The sequence below is a fragment of the Manis pentadactyla genome, chromosome 17 (genome assembly GCF_030020395.1).
Source record: "Manis pentadactyla isolate mManPen7 chromosome 17, mManPen7.hap1, whole genome shotgun sequence".
Lineage (NCBI taxonomy): Eukaryota > Metazoa > Chordata > Mammalia > Pholidota > Manidae > Manis > Manis pentadactyla.
In genome coordinates, this window is record NC_080035.1 from 62806598 (window position 1) to 62828922 (window position 22325).

General features: G+C 38.1%; 1 protein-coding gene across 1 annotated transcript in view; it reads left to right on the top strand.

The window, feature by feature from the left end:
• The window catches only part of TNFSF13B (TNF superfamily member 13b), a 44843-nt gene that overhangs the window by 14782 nt on the left and 7736 nt on the right, over positions 1-22325 (top strand). Inside the window, exons 3-4 of the mRNA XM_057494460.1 lie at positions 134-628; positions 14175-14261. Coding sequence (XP_057350443.1) covers positions 134-628; positions 14175-14261 — 582 coding nt within the window. The remainder of the gene's footprint in view (positions 1-133; positions 629-14174; positions 14262-22325) is intronic.

Below are 22325 nucleotides of genomic sequence, written 5' to 3' on the forward strand. Positions count from 1 at the left end.
AGCGATGCGGGAGGGACGCGCAGGAGCCCTCTCCTGAGGGCGACGGCCGCGCCGGGCCTTGTGGCCCATGTGGGTCGCCCCCGGGCACAGACAACAGGAAATGACCCAGTCCCTGTGGTCACTCACTGTGCAGGCCCGGACCTTCGAAGCTCCAGGAGGGAAATGGATGGCTGCGCGGGCCGGGAGCAGGCACGCCTGCCCTCTCGCCTCCAGGCAGGAGAAGAAATGAAACTGGAGCGCGTGTCCATCCTCCCGCGCAAGGAAGGGCCCCCGGTGCGGCTCCCCCAGCCCGGGAAGCTGCTGGCCGTGCCCTTGCTGCTGGCCCTGCTGTCCTGCGGCCTCACGGCGCTGTCCTTCTACCGCGTGGCCGCCCTGCAAGCCGAGCTGGGCAGCCTCCGGGCCGAGCTGCGTGAGCGCCGCGCAGAGCCACGGCCATTGCGCGCGGCCTCCGCGGCCGCCAACGGGAGCTGGCGCGGCTGCAGCCCCGGACGCGCCACTCGGCCGCAGGGGCCTCTGCAGCGGCGTGCGCCCTTCTTGCAGGGCGTCTCTGCACCTCCAGCCCCCGGAGGCGGCCACCCCAGGCGAAGCCTCAGGAGCAAGCGTGCCACCCCGGGTCCGGAAGGAACAGGTAGGTCTCGGGAGCAGGTGTGGAGAGCACGCGGCTGGGGGCCCGAGCTGACATAGCCTAGGGACTGTGTGACACATGTGGCTAGAGGGCAAAGCCGAGCACTGGCAGGATCAATAGCCTGCAGACGCGTTTGCCCTTCGAGGAGCAGAGAACTGGAGCCATGCCTTCAGCGGAGAGGAGGGAAAGGGGCATATACAGTTCCTCAAGTAGCTCATTCCTGTGTCAGACGCACTGTCCATCCCCCCAGAAAACAGCACCACATGCTACTGCAGAATTGGATAGAATTGGATTTTACTCCCTCGGTCAGAGGAGGTCAGCTAACGATGGCCATTTCCAGACGGTGCATTGCAGGCTTGACGCCAACTGAATGGCAGGTGTGTGTGGGGCTCTTTGTCTCTGCTTTTAAACAGAAGTGGGAGCAGGTGTGTAAGTGGGCTTTATTTTGTTTCTTGTTTTAAAAAGACTTTATCTTACACACACACTGGTGTTAAAGCCTTTCTTTCAGGTATGCTCTCTCGGGAGAGCCACACATTCATCACCTTCTTGTAATAGTTCTTTAGTGATTTCTGTCTTTCTGCATGTTCCACTTGTTCCACAGAGTTTTACAGATTCCTCAAACCTCAGATTTGGTGGGGCTTCCCAAAATGCTCAATTCCTCCTCCTGCACTTCAAAATTGAAAAGAGCATTTGCATTGCACTTATTAATATTACAATTTTGCAAATCCTTGATATTATTTCCCTGTTCTACTGAAAGCGCGTTATTTATGCACCTGGACTGTGCCAGGCAGGCATGTACTAGGCGAGGTATAGTCCCACCTACTGTTTCCTTAATCTTCACTGTGACAGGAAGGTAAACAGAACAGACATAATTACGTACAAATATTGCATTTCTGCAAGAAGTGTGGGACATACAGACTAGGTGTTTCTCTGTCAGACACATACACACATACTACATACTCTAAATTTAGTTTTTACTAAATGCCTTACTCATAGACATTTTATAAAACCATTATTTTTTGTATCTGGTTATCATATATTTGAGCCAGTCATCAGAAAAAAAATGGGTTTAAACATTTTTAAATGAGGAAACACTCAAATTTTTACTATACTTTAACAGACCAGTTATTTTCATATTTTGCATTTATCATCTGTATTTTCTAATTGAAAAAATAGAACTTATATACGCTGGTATATTCTTGTGTCCACTTACCATTATAAAACAAGCATTTTCCCTGTTTCCAAATAATTCCTACCCATCTATATTAGTTTATTTGTTATCATACAAATATTTAACATGATCACTTCCAATTTTTTTTGCTATTGTGAACATGCCAACATTTGTGTTCAGATCTCATTTGTTTCTGGGAATTATATGTTCAATATAAGTTCCATAGATGGACTGTCTGAGCTAAAGACGATGAGCACCTCTATCACTCTTGCCCCCTATGGCCATATTGCTTTCAAAATGAGTTATAAACATATGCAATCAGAAATGCCAGTGCAAATTCTTCACATTCTTAAATAGCAGTTTGCTTTTAAAATTTATTTTGGCTAATTTAATATTTGTTAAACAGTATCTCAAGTTTCATTTGTTGCTTACTTACAAATAAGAATTACTTTCTGCATATTTGATAACTTCTAATTTTAACTTCTGCTAATTTTTAGTAACTTTCTTCATTTATACTATTTTTTTATAATTTTGAATAAATTCTATATTAGACGTATAATTGTTCATCCAAACTGTGATGTAAATATTTTCACAGTATCTTGTTACTTTTTTTAACTTGCACAGAGATTTTGATCTGCATATTTTAATGTGATAAACATTTCCTTTTGATTTTCTCTAATATATCAAAGTTAAAAATATATTTGTTCATCGTCTCTTAAATAGTCTCTGCTACTTTGACTTTTTTATGATCTAGTGTTTTAATTCGGTATTTAACTCATTAATCCTTCTGGTGTTTATTTTGGTAGATCATGTTATGCTTACTTTAACTTCTCCTTTCTTCTTGTATTTTTTCCTTCAAAACCACTGCTAAATAGCTCAACCAAATTTATTAGGTGATTCTTTTTAACTTGTTTGCATTGGATGTTTACTGTTTTATATTAAGTTCCTTATATATGCTTGAATCTATTTTGAGACACTTTTTTTCATTGATTTATTTTTCTATTGATCTGTATTAACATAAAATTTTAATTAACTTTGTAATAATATGAGTTCAGTATCTAGTAGGGTCAGTTTTCTTCAACCTTCTCTCCTAGTACCCTCCTGCATCTAAATACAGTTTTACAAGTAAGTCTTAACTTTACTGTCCCAAAGAGGGTAGAGGCTCATTGCAGCAGATTTAAGAAGAAAAAAATTAAGAAATCGATAACTGGGTGAGTCCCACTTCCCCGAACTATCTTCTAGTAATACTTTACAATTTCCTCCCATGTGCAAACTTTTACATATTTGTATTTTTATGGCATCCAAAAATTGTATACATATGAAGCAAATTCCCCAAATCATTTGCAATTTTAGAAAGTTTGGAGAATAACAGAAAATTCTAACAAAGTGAATCAAAATTTACCGTTTCCACAGCCCAGAGGTAATCACTATTGTCAATACATGGTTTGTCTCAGATTTTTATAAATCTGGATATAGAGTATTATATATATATCCAGATTTATATTATATATATATATATATATTATATATATATATAGTACATAGTTCATATGTAATTCTGTATGTCTCTCTCTATATATATGCTCGTAACATTCACAGAGCCCATATGGGAGGTTTGAAGATAAAAACCATAGTAGCTGTGACCCCTTGTTAGTGAAATCGGCTCCATTGTTGTGGTAGACACTATCCTTTTGTGCAGGAAAAATTGATCTTGTTTAGAACTAGTTCAAAACTAATGTATATATATATATCCAAGGAACATGCCTGGAACTCCATGATTTTTTTTTTCCTGTTTTGTCGGCCCTGTTTTTGGAGTTGAGAAAATTCTATGCAGTTTAAATCTATGCATCTTTCTTATATTTTTTGTTTCCATTCTAGTCATTCTCATTTTAAGTAAAACTCAAGAGCCTTAGATTTTCCCTTTTCCTTTCAAAGTGTGTATGTTCTTCATTATTAATGTTCTGTATATATACATGTTTAGAACAATTGACTTTTTGCTAGAATTTTGAGAAGTGTAACTCTGAAGAAGAAAAGGAATTTTAACACTGTTAAATTTATATATTCAAGAATGCTTAATATCTCTCTGTTGACTATCAAATTTTAAATTTCCCAATAAGACATAATTTTCCTAATATAGTTTTCACTATTCTTTCACAGTTAATTAAAAAGTTTTGTTGCTATTTTCAAATAGCTTGTTTTGAAATAGCATTTTCGAATAGCTTGTTAAACTGTAGGAAAATGTCATTTTCAACAAATGATACAACATTTGATATCATGCTTGTTTTTAAGACACACAGACATACCTAGTGGACTTATACTTAACAGAATTTAATATTATTTTAGATTTTGTCTAGAATACTCTGCTTTCTACATACACTCCTCAGTATCAGCGTGCCGTCATTTTATCTCTGTCAGAAGGTTCGTAGCTAAATATTGCTGAATTATGCAATGGAGCAGAATGTCACCCATTCTTATTTTTCTATGAATTCACCCAAATTTCACCAGGCACTTCAGTTTGTTGTGTGTGTATTTAACCTGTAAATAAATTCCAGCATGTGGGCTGCAAAGCCCGCCCTCCAGCACACAACAAGCCCCCGACCGCATCAGTGTTGGGTACCTATGTCACCCAGGAAGGCTGTTGTCTTTTCATTTGCATATGTCCTGTCTGTACAACTAAAGAACAGAGACTTTTGTGGTCTGGGTCTTAACTTCTTTTGTACATTTACAATGATATGTGCACACAGTAGGTATTCCTTTCATCATTGTGGATCAATTTTGGGCTCAGGGGAAGCAAGATAGAATGATTTGGCATCACTTGCGAGGGGGGTTCCCACATTTCTTCACTGACTTGTCAGGTTTTGATCAGAAGCCATCTTATGAAATGATTTGATATTTAACACAACTGATTAACCAAAGACTGACCCTGAGCACCAGGCTAGAGTCATGGGGAGCTTGGGAGGCCCTTGCCTCGAACCCTCTTTGTTCACCAGGCAGAGGCACAGTTTGGGCTTGTGAGTCATAAAGAAACTCCCATATTCAGCGATCTCTTAACTATGATTTCATGGATGTCTGGTCTTACTTAATGTTCCTGGTTTTAATTGGAGTATGATTTACATAAAGAAAAGGGCACATATCTTAAGGACACAGCTTGGTGAGTATTCACAGGCTGAGTGGCTGTAGTGAAGGGGCAGATGTCACCACCATCCGCGTGCCTGCTGGGCACCCGTTCCAGTCCCCCCAGGGGTGGACGCTGCTTTTATGTATTTTAAAATTTGGCACTTTGGGTCCAGTTTTGTTTTTCTTAATAACGCTGTGCTTCACATGAGAGTCTCATTAAGTTTCATGTGTTTCATAAGATAATTTCTGATTATAATATAACAAACAGAAATGTGGGGAAATCCAGGATCAAAGCATTGCCAAATGGCTCATATTAGCAAAAAATTCACTGTTAAGTGTCTTTGGGGAAATTTCCAATGGAAAAGAAAACCTGAAAACTTAAATCATATATCTTTGAAAATATCACACAAAAAATTTCTTCACAGATGGAATCGTGATGACCCATGTTTTGAACCTTCATGTAATTGTAAGTCTATTCATTTAAAGAACCTAAACATAAGCATCTTCAGAGACCATCAAGAAAACTAATTATTTCAAATGGGTTCCTACTGAACTAAAACAGTTTATTGATAAAATCAGGTGACCTTTGTACTGTCTCTTTTGTTATTTAGTGGAAGTTTAAAAGTTTTCAGAAATCCGTGTATCTTAGGTTATTGAACGACAAAATTATTTTTTTATTAATAATATTTATTATACTTGTCTCAATTATAATAGTAAAATAGTGATGAGAATATGAATAATTCAAAGAAATGTAAAAACAAGAGGGTAAAAGAATTACCCATATTTTGCCTTCTAAATATTGTTACAGTTTCACCAGTCTAAGTTGTTTTTCTCCATTTTTACATACACTTTTTGGTTTGGAATTAAGAAAGGCTGCAAAGATAACGCAGAGTCACCAGCTACCCCTCATCCAGTTTCCTCTAATGTTAATGTCTTACATTACCTGGCTGACTTTGTCAGAAGTAAGAACCCATCGTTAGGACTTAACTTGTAACTGAGCTCCAGACTAGACCTGACTTCCACCAGTTCTTCCATTAATGCTCCTCCTGCGATCCAGGAACCATCCAGGACACCACATTGCATTTAACATTTTCTAAACACCAGAGCTTTGACTGTAATGCACATAAATTAATACCTAATGTTGTAACTTAAGTATTTCCCTGGGATAAACATTTTTAAGTTGTTAAAAGTAAAAATGTCAGTACTATTTTTGAGTCTTCTTCCTTGAAATCCATAGTCCATCTTCTTTGCAAGGAAAGGTGGGATGTCTGCAGGGTCTGCAACATCCAGTCTTTGTTTCACAGACATTTCTGGCTCAGTTGTATCTTGCAAGGCTGTTAAATGACTGTTGAAAGCATGCAGTGTAGAATCCAGCCACTAAGTTTGTACCAAAATTAGGCTGACGAGCCTCTTACCCAGTAAGGGTGTGTTCCTTCCTAGAACAGAAACAGCTGGCCGCTGTCATGGTGATCTTTGACCAGAATCTTCCCTGAGTGTTATTTTTCTTTCCATGGCTTCAATAGTGAGAGACTTTTTTTTACAGTGTTGCAAGAGCTGGCTTCTGTTCAATTTCCAAAAAAATATCTAGAATGAAAATAGTGACCTCACAACCAAATCTTTGAACCCTGTTCTTGTCAAGTTTAAAGTTTCAGGAAACAAAAGACCCAGAAAACAAGCCAAGCAATGCAGACAACAGCGATCTGCGCATCCTCCACTGCCTCCACCGCCTGCGCGGTTCCAAGCACTGTTTTAGTCGTTGGGTGTTCATCAGAGAACAAAACAGATAAAAGTTTCCTACCCATAAGTTTCATTACAGTGAGCTTCAAACACACAGAACATAGTCAATAAACATAATTAACAAGAAAATCATAACACTGGAAAATGGCAAGTATGTTGAAAAAGTGAAATATTTAGGGCAGGATTTAGAGAATCAGCAGTGTGTAACGGTCGAGAAGGGGAAAGAGGATGTGTTCCTATTTTAAATGTGGGTGCCAGGCTAAGTCTATCTTCTCCTTGAAGGCACAATAATTCTTAGCATTTTCAACTTTAAAAAGAAGTTGCAGATTTGGGTAGATACCGAAAAACTAAATTTGTAATGTTGAGGGATGTGTTGTTCTCATTAGTAATCCCATAGGAATGGATAAAACTAGTTTCATTGTTTAATTATTACTTTTATAGGTCAAATTCTACCTAAAAGAACTTTGTTGTGGTTGAGGTTCTTTTAAAGGGTATTCCCATTTCTGGAGAGTTAGAGAAGAAACAGGTTTTCCTCAAAATAGAGGAAACACCCAGTCTGCAAAGCGCTGAGAAAGGCCTGTGGATTATGCAGAAAAGGGAAAAGAAGCAAAGTTGTGGGTGTGTTCCATGTGCAAGCTCTGTGTTAGGCCCTGTGGGTCCATGGTACCATTTTTCCTCTCACTGACCCTATGAGGTTGGCATTATTGTCTTCATTTTACAATAATTCAATTTCAATGCAATTCCCATAATTCAGTACAATTTCAATAATTCAATAGTTCAATATATCTCTTCCCATCAAGCTAAATATTTAGTTGGGGGAAGTAAAGCAAATTGATGTAAATTTTTAAATAATCTAAAATAACACTAAAATAAACAAACTGTTCAGCTCTCACAAATTATGTGTAAATTATGACTTCCACCAATTCTCATCGTATTAAGTAGATATTGTTATTCCCATTATACAGATAAGAAAAAAATATTTCAAAATTCAGTGTCAATCTCATGATTACACAGCTAATTGGTTTGAGAACTAAGGTTTGAATTCATTATCTAGTGACTATAAATTCTGAGTTCTTTTTCATTATGCAAGCTGTATGTACTTACTGGTTAAGTGAGACACCAGATTTGAGAAAAATGAGTGGGTTCTCGAGAAGACTAGAGTATTGTTAATATCAGTGCCAACAAGAGCGTCTTCTTGTTATGGAATCATAGAATGGTAGTGGTAGAGATCAGGCTGAAAGATTTTCTAGACCATGTGGAGAAGAGCTGCGCTGGGGTTTGAAGACTGAATCAATTTGGGTAAGAGGAAAGGGTCTTCCAAGTTATGGGAAGAGTAATAAAATAGTTAAAAAAAAATTTTAGTGGCAGAAGAGGCACATCTCATGCCAACACCTTGACCTTATTATCCCTTTACTCACTGCATATTCGGATTTTTGCAAGTGTTTATTGACTGAAGTGTTTTTACTGGTCCCACCTTTCTTTTCCTCCTCTTTCTCCTACGTCTAGACTGTTTGTGGTAGACGAGAAGCTGGAAAGAACAACTTGGATAGCTTCTGACTCCAGTGGGGGTGAAGCCCCACTTCAGGTCATCCTTTTTCACTTGGATCTGCTGCTCTGGAGCTGCTTCTGGGAATAGAGAGTAAGAAGTTTTAGGGAAATAGGACACAGCCATTTAACTTTTTAAGATATTACAGTATGCTACAGTGCAATGGATGAAGATTTTAAAACTTAGCACTGAGGATTGTTACGGAAAATGTTTTCCTTATACCCATGGGCCCAAAGCTTTACTGATATAGGGTCCAGATAACAAGGAAACAGGTTTTTTAAAACAGAACATTAATTTCATTTGTGTTAGCATGTATCATAAAGTTGAACATGAGGATGATGTTTTTAAAAATTATTTGAAGAAGTTGGATGTTGCGATGACGTCTATTTTCTTTTTGAAATTGTTTCGCAGATTTCTTTTTCAGTCAGCTAAAAACCATGCACTGTGCATATTTGTAAATGGTGGTCCTCACTACTGAGTGACTCAGTCTAGGGAGAGAGATGGTTCCAGAAACAATCCGTATGTGAGGTGTGATGTTATTTTAATAGGTGTATACAAAGTTTCGTAGGATCAACTGTTTATCTAAAAGAATCAGGGAAAGAGTTCATATTTGACCTGAGCCCTGAAGGAAGAATGGGGTTTCAGCAGATGGAAAGGTGATTCACAGTTAGGGAGCCATAGACAACCCCATCCTGGAAGCATGGAGATGGCCTCCTGTTCTCAGGTGTGTTTAAGTAGAGGTCATGAGGCTGAGAAGCTAAGTTGGTGTTTGTGTGCAAGGGAAACCCACTGAAGGTATTACACACTTTAGGAGGACGAGGTAGAATTTTCATTTAGGAAGGTGATTCTGAAGGAAATGCAAATGATAGACAAGTGGGATAGAGAAGAGTCACAACTTAGCAGGCTGATGTGATTGTCAGGAACAGTGAGGGTAAAGATCTGAGCTTAGGCTACTGTGCTCCCCATCTTTCTGTGTTCTCCATTCTCTCTCTCTCTCTCTCTCTCTCTCCCCTCAGCCATCCTTGTTCTGTTCTGCCAACATCAGCCTTTGTGTGTACTTAGGTCTGTCCATTTTGCCTGGAGTGTTCCTATCCCCTTCTTGCTTCTGATCTCTGTCTAAATGTCACCATTCAGAGAAGCCTTCCCAGTCGGATCAGACATCTGTGTCTCTCTTACAGTTGCAGCTTTCATTCTGTTTTTGGGAGATTGATTCATATCTGTTCCTCCCACTAGATCGTAAGCTCCACAGGGGTAGGGATTGTGTCCCCTTTTTTTTTGCCATCCCTTGCACAGCACATGACATAAATTCAGTGCTCAGTAAAATTGTTGAATGAGATGAATGAGAGATGGAATCTAAATTAAGCAAAAGTCAAGAATTCAAACCAATAGTATTTGATTATTAGTTGGATTTCAAAATTGAGTAGGAAGGGATCAGGTATGTTTATAATATTTCTAGCTTGGGCAACTCAGAGGATAGTTATACACCCGTGAAGAGAGAAAAATAGACAAGAAACAAGAGGCAAGCGTCATGTGAGGAAGGTAAATGGCCTTGGGGCATGTAGAATCTGAGATAGCAGCGTCCAGATGAAAATGCCTGAGGGGAGGCTGAAGATGTAATGATGAATAGTGCAATTTGTCGGTAGCTTTCTCCAGAGAAGCAGATGTATTTCTATTTTTGGTTTTACTTTCCTCAACTTCAGGCATGTTTTCGTATTGTGTTATGAAGCTAATATTCTTCACTGGTGAGTTACTGATAGCCAGTGCCTTCTGAGTATACATATTAATAAAAAGAAAATGTTCTGAAATAATGCAAAGAAGTTGTGGCAGAAGGAAAAAACGTATCCTGTAGAGATGATGACTCAACTATAAAATTAGCAATTTAAAATATTTGATGATGAAACATTACATAAGAATGGTGTTTTTGTTTTTTGTTTTTACTCCTATGAGGCTATGCAAAGGGCTAGCACTTTACATCTACAGTGTTTTAGGCGTGAAAGATAAAACATTATGAGTGGCGCATGACAATATCCAATTAATGCTTAAGAATCTTTCTCCGCACATACACACACTACACAGAAAATCTTCAATTAAAATATTTTTCTTAACTCCTATTGGCTATTTCTATTTCTCATTTATTTTGTCAACTCCTTTCTAAACCTCCCAAAGTATCAACACCCCTTTCTCACTTCCCCAGGACATTATAGTGCTACCACTTTTCCAAATGCCCCAGATTTGAAAACTTACTTTTACTATTAGTTTTTAATTCTCCTATAAACACATCTACTTATTAGTCACAACCTTTTAAATTTTCCCTCACAGTTTACCTTGGGTGCTCCATTTACACGATTGTGTCTGAGCCCACACCACCCTCAGAATATATTCATTACCAGTCAACAGCTGCGCCCCTACCTTCCGGCTCCCCTCAGACACATTACACGTGGACACACGTGTGTTCCTCTTGGGCACAGCATGTATCAGGCAGGCTCCTCTCAACATTAGGATTCCCTAGGTTGTTGGGTTTTTTTTTTTCTAGTAGATCAAATGCATACTTCTCAATCTAGCTCTCTAGAAATTCTTTTAAAGCTCTCTCGGCTCCTACAGCTTTTTTAAGTACTCACCCAAGGCAAACAGCTTATTACTCACCAGTGGAAATGTTTATCCCCAAACCATGCTGTCTTCAATTTCTTCATAACTCTATGTCCAGCATAGTTCAGTACTTAGGCCTTTATGGGATTTCTCCTAATCAGCCTGTTCCTGCCACTGATTATTCAAAACTAGTTCAAGAAAAAATCCCACTCCTGTATTTCTCATGGCTTCCACATACTGGATGATAGGGTATACAGGGATGAAAGACAGATCCCCTTCAAACACGCCACATCCTTGAAAAATGTGTGGTGCAGGAAGTAAGAGAAGAAGAAAGAGATAAAGGAAAAATGCAGGAAGGTCATCTGACCTGCCTGAGGAGCCCAGAAGCAGCTTCTTGACTGAGATGAATGAGGACCACGGCGAGCTCGTGGGTGTGGGCCACGCGGGCAGGGCAGCTGGCACGGGGGGCTCTGTGAGGGGTGGTTTTCATGGAGCTGTGCATCATCTGTCAAAGTTGCATTATTAGTGGCAGTTTACATGAGATTTTGCTTTGTTGAAATAATGTATAATACACAGATCCAGTGTGAAGGAGCTAAGTTCCAACACAGAAAACAATATAACTGATGTTAACAACCTCATAAGCTTTCAAATCCCTTTTCCTAAGTAAATGGTATTTGAATATTACACTTAAAAAAGTGGCTTTCAGACTCAAAACATTTTCTGAGTGGAAAATACTTAAACGCTATTCCAGTTGTAAAGTTGGTTGGATTTCATTCTATCAACTATTGAGTGATAGCAAAATATTTTTGTTCCAAAAGCTCTTGTTTTAGGAATTCTCTTGTGAACTATTTTTTGTCATCAATATAATACTATGTCTTGAAATAAACTTTTCATAGTTTATTCAAAATCAAATTTATAACTCCCCATAGTTATTTTCTTGTAAAAGTTAGAATCCTGCCATAACGTGCTGGAATAGCCCATTGTTTTCCAACATGTAGGTTGTGGCCAAGTTTGAGTTGGGTGGTAGAGATTAAAATTCAGCTGTTTTCATATCTGTCAGGTAGTGTCCAGGCATTGCTCATTAGGGAAACCTCTTTCTGTCTAAACTGCAAGTGTACGTCTTCAGTTTTGGGGTGGTAGGCAGGGAAGGGTTAACTGAACTGGAGAGGAATGTGTTCCAGCATTTCTTTGTTCTCTATGGGCTTTATTTGGTCTTGCTGCCGCAGTTCTCCCATTAGATTCCTCCTTTGTTTGATTCAGTGCTATTGAGAACAATAATGCCAGCACTCCTACTACTAGTAGCCAAGATCCATTTTGCAATTATTATGTTCCAGGTAGACGACTAAATGTTTCATGTGCATTATCCCTTTTAGCCTTCACACTGTGCCTGTACACATAACGGCCAAGGAAAGATGAAAAAGTGACGTAGACTTTTGTCAACGTCCTCTTCTTTTTCTGAGGAGGAAAGATCAGAGCTTCAAATACTGATTGACCCTTGCAGCCCCCTCAGAACTTATGGTGCTTTAGAGGTTTGTTAGAAAAGCATGTTTAAAATTGGGTTCATGTGACTGCTCTTGATGTCGTGTTCTTCACAAGTTAGGGGAAGGATGCTCTGTCCCCATTTCTTTCAAGCCTGCCTTACAACTCTTCTGCCTGTTACGATGCTTTCCCAGGTTGTGCGCGGCAGAGGTCTGCAGCGGGGTCTGCAGAGTGACGTGGCAACTGAGCCCCATTGTCCCTGCCGCACACACAGGCCCACCCCTGATTTACACATCAATGACAGAGCACAAAGGAGGCCCAAACATCTGCTCCTGTCTGATCAGGTTAACATACAAATGTGTTAGAAAAGTGTCACTGTTTGAAAGGACAAGCAGTTTTTAGCATTGTTTCCACCTTTAAATGTCAGGGAAAGTTTCCCTAACAGATCATCCTGTGTGATCCCGCCCTTGTACAATATTTGTTTAAGGCTCCGCGTTTGCAGACTCAGAGCACCTGCCAATCATTACACCTGTTATTCCACGTTGGAAACTGTCAAAAATTTCAAATCAATCAACTGAAGCAAGAATTCTCCACTGTGTCAAGCTCTTAAAATGTGTATTTTGAGGAACAGGTTTTTAACTATTACTTCAACTCTGAATAAAACACTCACTAGATAATAAAAAGCCTAAACTGATGTTTTCTTAATTTAAAGCAGGCTCACAGGTGTATGCTGCATATTTTCATAGATATTTACAGGAAAGGATGTGAACTCCACAGTCCAAGCAGGTTTATTGCTGACCCTGAGAGGGACCCCTCTGTCCTGGCCGGCAGAACAAAGGAAAAGGGGCCCCTAACAGGTCAAGAGGCTTTTTATGGCCAGGGCTTTGGCGGGCTCTTTGAGGGGAGGGGAGGGGGCAGGGGAAAGGTGGGCTGGTGGCCTGTGACGTGTCCGCTGGAGAATGCTTGTGGCCGAAGTAAGATGCCACCCAAGTCTCTGAGATGGCGGGTGGGCTTATTCAAAAGGCGGTGTTCAGGTCCAGATTCTATCATTTACTGCCTTGCTTTCTTTCCCTACAGAACGCGCCTTTATCAGGCATTTGTCTTTATTTAACAGAATATTTATTCTCTTGAATATTCTTTGTAATAGTCTGCATGTAATATGTCATGTGAATTAACTGATGCTTCCCAGAAGCTTTGCTGAATGTAGTCTCAGGGAAATCTTCCATTTTACTTGTAAAAGATGTTCTGTCTCTGTTTTTCTTTTTGGTCCAAAAAATTTTACCAGAAACCTGACTGGCTCCAGAGTGAGACAGACCTGGTTTAAATTCTGACCCAGTTATTTTCCACTTCAGGACCTAAACAACTTCTTTACACTTTCCAAGAATTAATTTCCAGTTCATAATTTGTAGGATTTTTATGAGGTTGCCTGGATTTATATCAGCTCAATAAATATTAGCAATTATTTTTATTTTCGGTAATGGTAGTAGAGGTAATTTCAATACAAGGGAGTCATTATTTAATGTTAGATTTTTTTAAAAACAAACAATTATTTTAGAATCATCCAGTAGCTTAACTGACTCATGTATTGACATACTTGAACCCTAAATGGCGACGGTCAGGCTTGCTTTCCCTACAGGCATAGCATTTTCGGGCATGTCAGGTTACACTCTAAAGAAGGTATCTTTACTGCATTTCAACAACATGGAGTGTTTCGTTTCTAAAACATGAATTTCAAGTCTGTATTATATTTCAACTACAATTTATGTTAAAAATCTGTGGGCACATTTCATAAAGTAATTTTAAGAGCCGTCTGCCAGCTGTGTGTGGAGTGTAACCGATCCGGAGTTAAGGGAGGAATGGTTCGTGGCTCTGCATTCTCAGTCATCCCAGTTCCCTTCCTACCTCCATTCAAGTAACTAAAAGGATGTATTTTTGCTTTTCAGTCACTCAAGACTGCTTGCAACTGATTGCAGACAGTGACACGCCTACTATACGGAAAGGTAATAAAGCAGCCGCCCAGTTTTCAGACTTTGGAACTCAGTCTCAAGTCCAGAGTGCTTTCAGACTTTATCTCAAGTCAGCTCTCTGCCCCAAAACCTCTTAGAATCAGATATAAAATAATACATTTAACTTTATTCAGAACAATTGGGGAATAAATACATAGGCTAATGAAATGATCTCACAAACAATTACCTTAGAGACCCTAATACTTAGCAGTTTTACATAATTAGACTATGATAAAACAAAACAATACTAAACCAAATTCAATTTTTTTTAGAAATCATTTTGACTTCTGTAATGACTCAAAATCATCCTCACAAATAATCCTATTAGATTAGATTGTAGAGATCATAAGAGGATGAAGATAAAACACCATATTATAAATATTTTATATGAAATTATCAATCTGTATAAAAGAGGCACAAATAAATATGATGTTTTATGATAAATCTCCAATGTGAAATTATTGCTTTATATCTTACATGTAATGGTTAAGCACATACAATACTCCAGTGACCATGTGGGCCTAGGGCTTGGCAGTGAATAAAATATGTATGGCTCCCCAGTTCCATTGAATTTACCATCTGATGAGGGGGAAACAGAAAGAAAAGGCAAAGGAACAAGTAAAATGTAAAATGGTAAGATCAAATTATGTGGAGAAAAATAAAGCAGGCCGGGAACAAGGGAATGTTTGGGCTGTGACCCCCAAAAGGGAGTTCAGAGCTGTCAGAGGGCTAAGCTGGGGCCAGGAATGGGGAAATGAGAATGAAGGCAGAAGCGTTATTTGGATCGGCCTCTGCGCTGATTCTGGGAGAGCTGTTTTGCATCTATATTTTTCTATGTGGCTTTAATTATCCTAAAAGTAACATAAATACTAAACTCTTTGAAAATTCTTTTATTATTTATTGCTCTACATTTTCTAAAGTCATAAGTTTGCAACTTTTCATACGCAGCAGACTGTTTCCTGAGAACTAAAATCAAACCAGAAGACCCTAAGGACCAAAGATAAAATTTTAAAAATGTAACTCGGAAAACATTTGGCCCAAAACAAAAATGCAGTAAATCACACAAGGAGATGCAACGGCTGCTCCGCTGTGAGTGTGAATTGCACAGAGCGCTATGATCTCCCAGGCATGGAGGCTGCTCTCCACTGACCCCAGTGCTTACCTGGGCCCTTTCCCCTTTGGACCCGTGGGTGGGCCCTGTGGTGCCCACAAGCCTAGAACGGTATGTGAGTGGTAGTGTGCGTGGACACGTTAGCAGACATCCTGCTTTACTGTAGCCCGTACGTTCTGGCATGCTGCGTTTCCATCTTCATTTGTCTCCATAGTTTTTTAATTACCTTTTAATTTTTTTTTTGATTCACTGACTGCTCAGGAATCTGCTGTTTGATTTCTGCATTTTTGTGAATCTTCCAAATTTCTTACTGTACTGACTTCTAGTTTTATACCACTGTACTTGGAAAAAGGTACTTGATATGATTTCAGTCTTCTCACATTGTTAAGACTTATTTTGTGCCCTAACATTTCATCGATCCTGGAGAATTTTCCTTGTGCACTTAATAAGAATGCATATTCTGCTGCTGTCGGATGGAGTATCCTGGGTATGTCTGTCAGGTCCGTTTGGTCGGCAGTGGTGCTCAAGTTTGCTGCTCCCCCACTGATTTCCTTTTGGATTATCTATCTATTGTTTAAAGTGGGTTTTGAATTCTCCCACTGTATTGTCTTATTGTCTTATTGTCTGTTTCTTCCTTTGGATCTGTTAATAGTTGCCTTATATTGGGGCTCCAATGTTGAGCACATACATGTTTATATGTTATATCCTGTTTTTGATTCAATCCACTTAACATCGTATAATGACCTTCCTTGTCTCTTGTGACAGTTTTTGACTGAAACTCTATTTTGTCTGATATAAGAATATAGCCACTTCTTTTCTCTTTTGTTTACCATTTGCATGGAATATTGTTTTCCAGCCCTTCACTTTCAGCCTATGTATGTCCTGAAAGGTACAGGTAGTCTCTTGTGTGCAGCATATGGTTGGATTTTTTTTTTCTTTAATCCACTCAACCACTCTGTGTATTTTGATTGGGGAATGTAATCCATTTACATTTAAAGTAAACATTGATGTGAGGAGTTATTATTTCCTTTTGGTTAATAGTTTTCTGTTTTGTAGTTCCTTTCTTCCTTTCTTCCTCTCTTGATATTTTCCTTGATTATTTTTGGTAGTGGTCTGTTTTGATTCCTTTCTCTTTACTGTTTGTGTGGTATGTTTGATTCTTATCTCTCTTTATTTTGTGTACTTACTACAGGTTATTTATTTATGTTTACCGTGAAGCTTATGTAAAACAACTTAATTATAATAGTCTATTTTATGCTAACAACTTCACTTTGGTTTTATACCAAAACTACTTACTTTTCCCTCCTCCACACTTTATGTTACTTAAGTGATGATTTACCTCCTTTTGTATTGTATATGTATTAACAAATTCTTGTAGCTATAGTTATTTTTAATACTTTTATTTTTTAATGTTTATGCTAGAGTTGAGAATAATTTACAGCTCATTATAGCCATTTCTTTCAGGTCGTTTACTGGAGAATTTTTCTTCCCTTGATTGTGTTGTGTTTTTTTGATTCCTCGTGTTCCTTATAGATTTGCTTTGTTGTCTCTGTATTTGAAGAAGCAGCCACCTCTCCCAGTCTTCAGGGACTGATTTTGACTGGGTGACATTTTCACTGGTCAGTAGTACTCAACATTAGCCACTCTGAGGTTGGGGTAGAAGGCCCCTTTGCTTTCTTCCTTACCTGCTAGAGAAAAAGCATCATTTCTCTACATTTTGTCAGTTATAAAAAATAATGCTTGCTCTAATGGGATACTCTCCTATTTCCTTTGTTTCTACCTATGTCAGGGGGCCAATATATAGTTAGCAGTTGTTCAGCACTCAGTATGAGGCAAGATAGAAACAAGCTCCATAGAAGGCACTCTGAGAGGCCATGAGGCCAAGTACAGGCTCCAATCCCACCATCCTTCCATGGGAGAATCACGGGCTAGGCAGTCTTCTCCATGCTGAGCTAAGCTTGTATGGGGAGGGACTGATAAAAGCATATTGAAACTGCTCTTCTTACTCATATAAATGTTGTGCTTCTCTAGGGTGCTTTTATTTCTTAGCTGTATTCTGAATTTCTCTTCAAGGTATTTAGGTGCAAATATTATTTTCCAATCAGTGTTTCTGTGGAGGGATGATGTGTAAGGCTTCGTATGTCACCATCTTGCTGTCGTAATCCTTCATTGGAATCTGAAGTATGCTACCTCTTTGTCTTTTTCCTACATGGTTTTAAGCAGAAATCAGCAGTTGATATTTTGAGCATCATTTGTACTTGAAGAATTGCTGCTTTCAAGATTCTCTTTTTTGTCTTTCATCAACTTAATTGTAGTGCATCTTGGTATGGATCCCTTTGAGTTGATCCTCTTGGGATTTGTGCAGCTTCATGGATGTATAGATACATTCTTTCTTCAAAGTTGGGAAGAGTTTGGCCATTTGAAGCCATTTCTTCATATATTCTTTCTACCCCTTTTTCTTCTCCACTGGGATTCCCATAATGCATGCATTAGTTTGATGGAAGATGTCCTACAAGTGCCTTATGCTCTGTTCACTTCCTTTCATTCCTTTTTCCTTTCTGGTTCTCAGACTGTATAATTTCAGTTATCTTCAAATGGTCTTACTTTCAACTTTGCTGATTCTGTCTTCTGCCTTATCAGTTTGCTGTGTCACCTCACCAGAGAAGTTTTTTATTTCAGCTCTTTTGCTTCTTAGCTCTACCAGTTCTGTTTAGTTCTTTTTTTAAAAAATAATTTTTTTCTCTTTACTGATAGTGCTTATGTGTTCATACACAATTCTTCTGTTTTGTTTTGTGCATGGTTCTGATCACTCATATTTAAAAGATGTAAATCTTTGTCTAGTAAGTCCAATGTCTGGGCTTCCTCAGGAATGGTTTCTGCCAGTTTCTTGTTTTTCCATCCTGTGAATGGTCCATACTTTTCTGTTTGTATGCCTTGTATTTTTCTTTGGTATTTTCTTTGGGCAATTTGATATGATGTAGTAACTCTGAAATCACATTTTCTCCCATCACCAGGTTTTGCTGTTGTTTATTGTGTGGACTGTGATTGTCTATTTATTTATTGAATTTTCTGAAATACTTTTGCAAATATTGTATCCCTTATTCTCTATGGTCACTGAAGTCTTTTTCTGTTATTTCTGTAGTCAATCTGGTAGAGATTTATTTATTCTAACCCTAATTCTGGCATTTACTTAAATATCAGGAACCAAAAAGAAAACAAAACAAAAAACAGATAAACACACAAAACCCCACCATTTTCTTAGCTGATTGGCTCTGAGCTGGAGCAATCCTTCAACATTTAGTCAGACTGCCCACAACTATGCCTTAGACTTCCCCTCTTGTGTTTTAGAAATACCACTTTGTGGCTACCAGGCTAAAAAAAGTACAAAACTGGAGTCAAGGAAACCAGCCAAGGTGATTCCCCTTCAGTTGTTCAATCCAGAACTTTAGCTAGCACTTTTAGCTTAGGTTTCTTTCAAGTCTTTTCTGAGCATGCATCCAGCTTGGGCATGAACACTGCATTAATGGTTCCTGTGTGTATGTGGTAGCACTCCAAAGCCTGTATTGCTTCAAGTGTCTTCCTCATTAGCCTCCTCCTTCTCAGGCTTTTTGTTAGTCTGCTTCCTATACCATCTGCTAGCTCTTGTGCTAGGGGGCTACAAGTTGTGTATATCTTTAAAACTTTTGATTAACACCAGGCTGGGTTGCTTCGCTCATCTCAAGAGAACCTCCAGACTGATCAAAATGCATAGCCACCATGTTTTGAGAACAAGGTAAGTATTGTACTCACTGGCACCAGGAAGGTGACACCTGAACTGAGGTCACCATTCCCATGGCTGCTCCCAACCCAGAGAATGAGGGCTGGTAAGTGAGTAAGTCAAAATAATACAATACTTTCCTACTGAAATCTAACAGCCTTTTTTCCCTTAAGCACTCTTTTGGTTGCTGTATGTTTTTACTAAATTTCATACATACAAAAATGTTAATTCTCTACATTTTTGCCAGCTTAATTGATGCTTCAGTGTTATTCTTTGAGCTCTCTAGTCACTCTGACAACCATAACTATACATTTAGACAGTATCTAGTGATTGTCTACTCTGGACAATGATAAAAACTAATAAAGTTCCTCTTTATTCTCTCTATCCTTCCTGTCCTCCCTATTTTGGTGGTAGTATATATTTCTTAATGTGTATCTCGGTACTGTTAAAATGTTTATATTTTCATTACTTGATCAGCTGACTTTATCCATTGAGCCTCAGCTGTTACAAATAAATAATTGATACATTTACTCTAAGTCTTTTTCCTCCTCTACTTCTCTATATTTATTAGTTTTGTAATTTCTACATTGTCATGGCATAAAACTGTTTTGTTCTTTTCTGCCAAACTGTTCTCTTTATGTGATTTGTTTTGGTTTTACAGATAAATACATTTAGTTGCCATTATGAGCCTTTTTGCTCTGATTTCCTCCTCATATCTTAGTTTGCTGAATTTCATCCTATACTAGTTTACTCAAAACAGGTTCATAAGAACAATGCTGTTTTTGCATTGATCAAGCTGTTTCTTTGGAATTTTTATATTTAAGGACAGATGGCTGGGTATGAAATTCTCAGTTTATTCTTTATCTGAGTATCTTGTAGGAATTTCTCCACCATCTTTTGACATCATCTGTACTTTCATATGACTTACAGGAGGTAAAAAAGGAAATATGTAATTTCCATAATCATGTTGATAGTGGAGGTCTCTTATTTATTTCTGCTTTGATAATTATTTCATATAATCCATGAGATTTACTTATAACCTCACAACAGAATTTGATGCTCAATGACCCCCTTCCTCTTGAGATACATGCTTTCCTTGGTTCCTTTCTCTAACCATTTCCTACCTTTTTGGCCACTGCTTTTTAAACTGCTTTGCAAATTACCCTTAGTATTGATGTTCTTCATGTCTCTGACATGGTCCCATTCTCTTTTCATTGCTCTTTTATCTTTGACATTTTTAAATGCTCCTAAATTGTCATTTAACAGCTACATGCTGATAGATTAAAGGCAGGTCTTCAGACCAAATCACGTTCTTGACCTCCAAGTCTTTATTTACCTCTGTCCACTTAACATCTCTTCCCGAGCATCTTGGTGGCATTTCAGCCTGAACTCGAGAACGCTCCATGTCTGTTCATCCTCCAGTAAGTGCGATGACTCTGTCTGTGGTTGTTTCATCCAGAATGCTGGGTGTCGTTCCTGACTGCTCCCTCTAACTCAGTACATTAATCTAAAAAAATCTATCAACTAGTTCTCATAAATATAATTTGAATTAACCTACTTTTCTCCATTTCCATCTTACCACCCCAGTTCAAACCACCATCTTCTCTCACCTTGGCTGTTTTCCTTGCCTCCAGTTGTGTACTTTTTTTAGCCTGGTAGCCACAAAGTGGTATTTATAAAACACAGATATAATCATTTCTCTCCACTGTTCACGGCCCTGCAGGCACCTGCCACTGCCCTTCAGAGAGCTCAGCTCTCATGGCCCTGCCTGGCTGGCTTCTGTTTCGAGTTAATTTTCCTTGCTCCACCTCATCTACAGAACCAAGCATATCAGTATTGTGGATTTCTATGCCAAACTATATTTGTTTTATACAAAAAATCCCACTAATTCTTAAATTGATTTACTCAATCTATCTGTAAAACTTTATCAATATCTTCATCCTTAAAACTATTTCCAGTAGCTTTAAAATAGTAAAAGAGAAAATCAAAAGAAGTAACTGAATATGATAGCTATGATTGATAGCTGCTCTCTGTAGCATTTATTTTCAGATGCTGAGGAAGTTAACACTGGAGGCATAAAAATTTGGGCAGAAATTTCCTATTCATAAAAAAGAATTAAAAAATACTAATGAAATGTATCTGATTTTTTGTTAAAACTTTATCAACCTGAAATTTATCTATAACTCATTTATGTCAGAACAGGAGAGATCTACTCTTTTAAGAGCAGAGATTTTCAGGAACACATGTAAATTATCTTCACATATTAATACTGGCATCATTTTTATTTAATTTCACATATTCAATGACATGTTAATTTTGTTCAGTTTTCAAAAACATTTAAACACATCATGTATTTAAAGTTGGGTGGAGCTGGGAAGTTCCAGCTTATATACCAAAACACGTTTGTATTATAGTAGTTGACTAACAAAAGTAAGCTTTGACACTCTTGGAGCTCACTTCCAAGTTCTCACAGATCTGCTGTAAAGCCTAGCTTAGAAAAGCATTCTACAGAAAAGGCATTTCATGAATATTTTCTTGTTAGCATTTATCTGTAGTCTAACTAGCATGTTAAAAATCTAAGTATGTTTTAAGACGTAAAAACATGTTTCTGTATTTATACTGAAGTTTATAATTACTATCGTTTTTGAATTTATTGCTTAGGCTGCTTTCTTAAGGATTTATAATTCATTCAGCAGCACATATTTATTGAGTGCATGCTATGTGGTAGGCTCTGTTATTGGCATTTGGGTTTAATGTAGTATAATCTTGGCCTTATGAAGTATAATCCATATGTATATTGATGTGATTGTGTGTGCAGTGGGGGAGAAATGTAGACATTACATAAAAGCTAGTAAGCATGTATTCTCTATATATAAGTTAATAAGAATCCCAGCAAGGTATGATGAAATGCCCAAAGAAAATATCAAGAGAAAAATAAGAATATAAACCTAATAACTACTTGTTTTTCTTTCTATTCTGACAATATAGCAGTGGAATTCAGTGAGAACTGGTGCATTAATTTATAGATAAAAGTATAGTGTAAAGAAATAGGAAACCAATTTAAGATATTGCAAAAATAATTTTTTTTTAGTAAATAAATATCTCTAGCTAGACTAAAAACAAGTAGTTTTAGAAATATGTGTTTCACTTCAATTCAAAAGTACACTACATCTGTGATGGAGGGTGTATC